Source organism: Lathyrus oleraceus, chromosome 6 (genome assembly GCF_024323335.1).
Source record: "Lathyrus oleraceus cultivar Zhongwan6 chromosome 6, CAAS_Psat_ZW6_1.0, whole genome shotgun sequence".
Taxonomy (NCBI): domain Eukaryota; kingdom Viridiplantae; phylum Streptophyta; class Magnoliopsida; order Fabales; family Fabaceae; genus Lathyrus; species Lathyrus oleraceus.
This window is the reverse complement of record NC_066584.1, coordinates 375,556,168-375,562,967: the sequence shown is the minus strand read 5'-3', so window position 1 is coordinate 375,562,967 and position 6,800 is coordinate 375,556,168. Positions and strand designations below refer to the sequence as shown.

The window sequence follows — 6,800 nt, the reverse complement described above, 5'->3', positions numbered from 1 at the left end:
AAATAATGTAAACAGAGATGATGATGAATTTCCCGTGTAATTTTCTTAATAATGCCAGTACATATTAATTAATATCTAATTACAATCCTCTCTTAAAAGATAATTGAATTACATACTTCTGCTCCTATGTTAAAATCTACCCTTCAATCACTTGTTAAAATCTATCTTTAAATATATATAAACTCAATTATAAAAAAAAACTAATTACACTCGTAATTAAAAAGATTTAGAGTTCAAACAATTTTGATTTAGAGCTACCAAAAAAAACCTCAAAACCTTTGGCCTTGGATTCACAACATACATTCTCTCTTCTCAACAAAATCAATTTAAAGAAAATCAAGTTCAAGCACAATAAAGTTTGCAATTACAATTTATCTACCTTCTTTTTTGCTGTGAACTCCATTTGCATTTGAAAAACTGAGAACCACCAGATCAGCACTGTAACTTTAACTTACAATGTGACAAGGAGGAAGGGGGAGGGAGACAGACATAAAAAACATTAAGATGCCCCTCGATTCCTCGCTGTCCCTACATTCTGTATAACAAGTGGCCCTAGGTCTCCCCTTTTTTTTAGACATTATGAAAGTGGATCAAATATTATCATCTAAAATTGCCTATAATAGAACATCAGTTTCAAATGTGCAGAGTCCTAAACAATAAACTATTCAACAAATCAAAATAATCTCTACCACCATGCACTGTGGCATCAGGGAAGTAGGACATATCATCAGGCTTTTTGGATTTCCATTTCATTCTTCTCTACAATTGACAATACAGTCAAAACTTTATAGGAAACTGACTCAACTATCTCTACGCATCTTCACATTAAGTGGAACCTCCTTGTAGGAAACAACCTTCAGAGCTGATCGACGCAAAGGCCGGCTAATAGATGATCTTCTTTCATGAGGGTCAAGTGCACAGTTTTCTGAAGTGTGATCTGATGCTGTAGGAAGACTTTCTGAGAAGTTATCACATAAATTGGAGACTTCAAATTTTGGATCGTCTATATCAAAGAAGTCTTCAGCTGGTTCTGGATTCCCATGTTTGAACAGGGCAGATTGCCTTCTCAAACTATGCCTGTAAATATTGAGGGAAGACATGTAACTGACTTATCTAACTTAATCACACATTCCAATTTCAGTCATTCAAATCCAGTCAGAATGTGGATGTTTAGAAAAACATACCTCTTATTTTCAATATTCCTTTTGACAAGAACTTGTTGAGTGTTAGTAGTTTCCAAGCCTGCAAGCAAAAAATATGTTTAAGGACGGATAACAGAAGAAAAAGACGAAGAAAAAAAGAGAAAAATAGCGACAATTACATTCAGTATCTTGTCTCACTATATCATTGGATCCTAAAGATGTTGATCCATTCTCATTTGCCAGATTTTCTAGTGGTTGCGAGGCATCATATTTTATTTCATGCAAGTCTTCTATTGGTCCTGATTTTCCGGCTTTAAACCCTGCAGTGTTCCGTCTTGCAGAATGCCTGTTTGCATATTTGAGGGAGACATGTAAGTTGGCCTTGTTCCTAAGTATCCCGGGGTCCAACATTGGATTTCAGACATTAGTCATGCATAGAAGGTAAACTTAAATCCATACCTCTGAGTGTCAACCTTTTCTATTGATTTGGATTGTTTAACAACATCAGCTGCAGAAGCTGCATGAGAGAAATACCTACTTAAAAGATATCTACAAGAAATTTTGTATACACAGAGTGAGTTCAGTATACTAGTTACATTGACATCTGGATACTCTCTTCCTTTTCGCTTCCCCCTTCTTATCTTTTTTAAACTTTAGATCTGACTGCTTACTCAAAGAAAAGGACAAATTGATGAAGTGCCAGTGAGCTCGAATGGAAAGAAATATGAACAAGTACAAGAAGCCAATGAAGGAATATATATATATATATAAGTACCTCATATGCATCAATGTCATTATTCAGTTTTGCTTTGTGATCATTTTCCTACGAAAAGAAAGATGTAAGAGTCAAAAACTAAAGTAGGGCTCTCTGAATCTCTCATTTACAATTCATCAGATTAGAGACGAGTTAAACTGACCATCAATTTTAATCTCAAAGTATTGAGAGTAGCACTTTTGCCTACTAATTCAAGTTGAAGTTCCCTCACCTGGACGACAGCAAATTGAATGTCACTAAACAAATCAAAAGAATAAGAAATGAAAGCAGCAGGTGTCAACGCACCAAAGGTGTTCAAGACTCACCATCTGTCTACTTGTATTAATCTCCTGCATTGCATATAGATAGATAGATAAAAAGCAACACAAATCAGAAATCAGAAATTTGAATATCAACAATCAATCAATAATATCAAACAAATCAAAATAAACAATAGTCAAAACACATATAGTCAATACCCGCATCATTTGAGTATTTGCAAGTGCAAGTTCTGAATTTTGCTTCCGAAGTTTCTGAAAATTGGTTCGATACTTTTGATGCTCTAGTTTGTACGATTCTATTACCGCACTGTCCACAAAAGTGAAACAAACCAGAGTAAACAAAAACTATTACCACGGTAATTACGTTGATTGCAGAGAAAAATACAGAAAAGTAGACACCAAATTAACATCAAAAGATTACTTTCTATGAGCTAGGAGCTTCCTCATCGTTGCGTTTTCCTGGGAAACAAATTCAAAATATCCATGAATGTAGTAGTGATAATCATCAAATCAATCAATAACAATAATACTACTGTAACATTATATATATAGATACCTTGAGAATCAGGTCAACAGAGACATCAGTTGCAGGTGGAGGAAGTGGTGGTACAGGTTGGTGCTTTGGCTGTAGATGTTGGTCCATGTTGGTTATGTCAGCCAGAATTTTCTTCTGAGCAGCTCCCACAGAAACAGAACCTTCCTTCGAAAATAATCCTCTTTTGGCTTTCTGACCTGCAAACAAATGTAACTCATATTTCAAATACTACCCGGAACCCAAAATAACCTAAACTTTTGCATATAGAATATGATTTGGATTTCGGAACCTCAGTTAGATCTAAAGCTACGCAATCACATAACTGAAGTTAAACTATCAACTGCATCTCCTCAAACAGCGCTTAATTCATAATTTGTAAAAGAACTGGAATTCACGAAATGAACCGGAAAACCCTAATTGTAGTGAGAGAAAATTCTAGGGTTTATGGACGAAAATGAAGTGAAAGAAGAGTGAAGAAAGATCCGTACCTCCAGTTTGAGAAATGGCGCCGGGAGGCTGTAAATCGGAGTCGTGGAAGACGGCGGTATCTTCCATTCGCTGTGTGTCGCGATTCAAAGGAGGGAGGGAAACTCAAAACGATATCGTCAATTCGAATTATGTGCTACTAACGGCGTTCCGAACCTGTTTCCAAACCTCTTTTGAATTCTTAAGATTCGTTCGGTCACATTATCTATTTTATTATTATTAGAGTTTAATTTTGATATTATTTAAAAATAAAATAAAAAATCTTATTCATAAAGTAACACTAGTTATATATGGCTAAATGTAACATAATCATTTATCTATAATTTTTTTTTTTAAATACTTGATTATGAATTACTTTTCTCGTAAAAAACTAAAACCATTTCTAAAATTCAAAAATATGTCTTTCAAATACATTAGATATATATTTTAATAAATCACACCGATGTTTTTGTCCAAAAAATAATGAGATTAATTATTATGCACTGTCAGTGTAAAAAGATTTACATTGTCGATTCATCATCATCAACCGTTTGCATTATTTTATAGATTTTTAAAATAAAAGTCAAACTTATTTCAATATCCAACGGATATGATTAACTGACGGTGTAAAATCGGTTTACCCTGTCAGTGTATATCAATTAAATCCAAAAATAATTTAAAGATAATTTTTGAAATTCAGAAATATACTCCAAAAATAATTCAACATGAGACATGATCTCAAGTACTTATCATTTGTGGCAACACTTCTACATAAAATTAATTAGTACATCAAGTTGTTACCGCTATACATCTCTTTTTATGATATAGTTCTACTATCTCACTAAAAAATACCATTTTTTAAATATTTTTATGGTTAGAATTATCACACACATTTCACCATTCTCATCCATCTTTTGGTTTTAAATATTTTTGGAAGTATACTTTCAAATTTATTCTGGAAGTATATTTTTAAATTTTTTTTATAAACGAAGATGCGACACATTTAAATATGAATTTTGTGTAAATATGTATATGGTGAATCCAGAAATACATCTTTGGACTAAATTTGGGAAGAAAATAAATAGGGTGAGTCTCACTTAGGACGTGTTTTGGTGTAAAAATGGTGCGTTCGAAAATACATTTTCGAAATTAGAAGGATGCTTTCAAATATTTATAGGGTATTTTTCCACCACTTAAGATGGTATTAGTAATTCCCTTTTTTTTAACCAAAAATGATATATTTAATTTTGGACTTTACCTAATTAGGCTCTAGTATAATCTTGTCCAGACCCTTTATGGGCCAAAAGCTAAATGTTAAGACATTATTTTATTCATCCTATATGGTGAGGGTGAACACAATGAAAATCTGAATTTGTCATTTTTATATTCTAGAGATGCATCTTTGGATGCACCTTATATGCACACAACGCTTCATAAGTGAGTCATTCACTTCATATTTTTCAAGAACCGGTCCTGAGATGCATTTATGGAATCACCCTAGAAAAATTACGGAGATTCATCTTTGGATTAATCCCTTAAAGCACTTTGTTCTTCATAAGTTAATCATCCACCCCAAATTATAAGTCGACCATACCAAAATTGTCTTCCTCAAAATCTCCACTCTCTATGGCATCTCTCACAATCATCACAATACACTAACAAATCGGTAACAGGTCCTTGGCATGGTCATCATTATCCTGGTCCTCTTTCAATATCTCTTGACGAGCTAGTATAGGTGGTGCTCATGCGGCATCTGGTGTCATGTAAGGATGTGACACTTGATAGAACCATTTGAGGTAGTCATGTACAACAACCCATGGATCACTAGCCAATACAATGTATGCTTCATTTGGTACCAAATGATTATATAAATCATTGAGTATGGCATCAAGATATCTTCTGAGGATTGTCGGAGGAGCAGACACTAAGGGAGTTCTTGGAATAATCTAAAGAAACTCAAATTGGTGCATTACCCGCTCAGGCAGATATGGATACATTGGGCGTGATTGAAATTCTAGTTATCAGACTTTCGATATCACACGGGTTGTTATGATATCCGATTCTGCGCAGACAAGAATTATGCAGAACTTAAAAGTAAGTGCAGTAAATAACACAAGTAATTGTTTACCCAGTTCAGTCCAACATGACCTACGTCTGGGGGCTACCAAGCCAGGGAGGAAATCCACTATTAGTAGTATTAATTCAGACCTTAAACCAATTGTTTAACCCTATCACTTAATACCTACCCAATGCAATTTCAATCTTACACTAAGATCAGAGTTCCTACTCACTCCCCCTCAATCACCTCAGTGAATACTACCTTTAATCAATATTAAAGACAATTATGAAGTCACACTTCAAACAACTCTTAATTGTGCTTAACAGCTTTAGTCAAGATACACAGCACTCACGCTTAAAAGCTTAGAGTGACACAACACTTACAACTCAATGAACACCCTATACCAATGCAATCATCTACGTGATAATAGCTTGGCTTACAAGATACGTCTAATACAAGACTCACAAAAATACAGCAGTGAAGTATGATGGACACACTAAATCTTCACGCCTAAAAATCCCCAGTTCTGAATGAAGGATTGCCATCCTTTTATATTGCAGCACTTGGGCCTTGTACTTGTATTCTCCTGAATTTAAGGTCACGCGAGTTCCCCTAAATTCCACATCTAGGTTACTAACAAATAGGCTATTTGTTAGGTTCATTAAATGTAGCTTGGTTGTTGGTTTCCTGGATTTTCTCTTAGCTGTTGAATCCCTGAAGAATAGCCTGAGAAAAATGCTGAAACAGAAAAACTAAACAACCTACAATATAGCATACGCTGTCAGGAATGAATGTCACAACATTCAGTTTGACATTCAAATCAAGGACCATATGCTAAGTCTGTTTTTCCTGAAAACAGACTGTACAAATTTGCTGAACTGTACAGGACCAATTTGTCCATACCTCAGTATCAGCGTACATTAATAAATGTCAAGACATCCAATTTGACATTTACACAATTAGCCTTATGTCAGGTCTGTTATCCTCCTGAAGAACAGACTGAGATACATACTGACGTGTAGCAGAAAACCACTCTGCCTATTGTTCAGTATATGCTGTCAATGATGAATGTCATAACATCCAGTTTGACATTCAGACAGTATGCCTTATGCCAGGTTTGGTATTTCCTTGATAACCAAACTGAAAATGAATACTGAGTTCTAACAGAACACCAATTGTTCTATTCCTCAGTATCTGCTGACAGGGATGAATGTCATAACTTCCAGTTTGACATTCAATAAATCCTGTATTAGCTAATCCTGCAGTATACTACTCAAGTATGTCATGACATCAGCCAAGACATCAGAGTACAGCTAGATATTCTAACATACAATGCAGTCACACACACACCTCAACAGCATGTCATGACATCAGTCAAGACATTAGAATCCAGCTAGTGTTTTACCATACAATGCAGCCAATTAAACACCTACAAACGCCCCCTTTGGCAAATTTTTGGCTAAAACACTTTGGTCTCACAACAGAGTCCACAGCAGCAGAAACCATACATCTAGCAGGAAATTAACCTAGCTAATACACTCAGAGTTGCAGCATACTCACACAC

At 34.9% G+C, this 6,800-nt stretch overlaps 1 protein-coding gene across 1 annotated transcript; it reads right to left on the bottom strand.

The window, feature by feature from the left end:
* Positions 1-586: 586 nt before the first annotated feature.
* LOC127094105 (shugoshin-1) lies at positions 587-3,387 on the bottom strand. The gene is made up of 12 exons (XM_051032974.1): positions 3,201-3,387; positions 2,734-2,909; positions 2,599-2,636; positions 2,376-2,484; positions 2,223-2,246; positions 2,060-2,128; positions 1,918-1,965; positions 1,739-1,805; positions 1,602-1,659; positions 1,322-1,488; positions 1,185-1,242; positions 587-1,077 (listed from the first exon to the last, which is right to left on the bottom strand). Exons 1-12 carry the CDS (start codon positions 3,265-3,267, stop codon positions 801-803), a joined length of 1,158 nt encoding a protein of 385 aa, XP_050888931.1. The 5' UTR covers positions 3,268-3,387; the 3' UTR covers positions 587-800.
* Positions 3,388-6,800: the final 3,413 nt, after the last annotated feature.

Coding starts and splice junctions, on each gene's coding strand:
- LOC127094105 (XM_051032974.1), bottom strand. CDS start 3,267: ATGGAAGATACCGCCGTCTTCCACGACTCCGATTTACAGCCTCCCGGC. Junction 2,485..2,598: donor AAGCTCCTAGCTCATAGAAA/GTAATCTTTTGA, acceptor TTTTGTGGACAG/TGCGGTAATAGAATCGTACA. Junction 2,247..2,375: donor CAAATACTCAAATGATGCGG/GTATTGACTATA, acceptor TATGCAATGCAG/GAGATTAATACAAGTAGACA.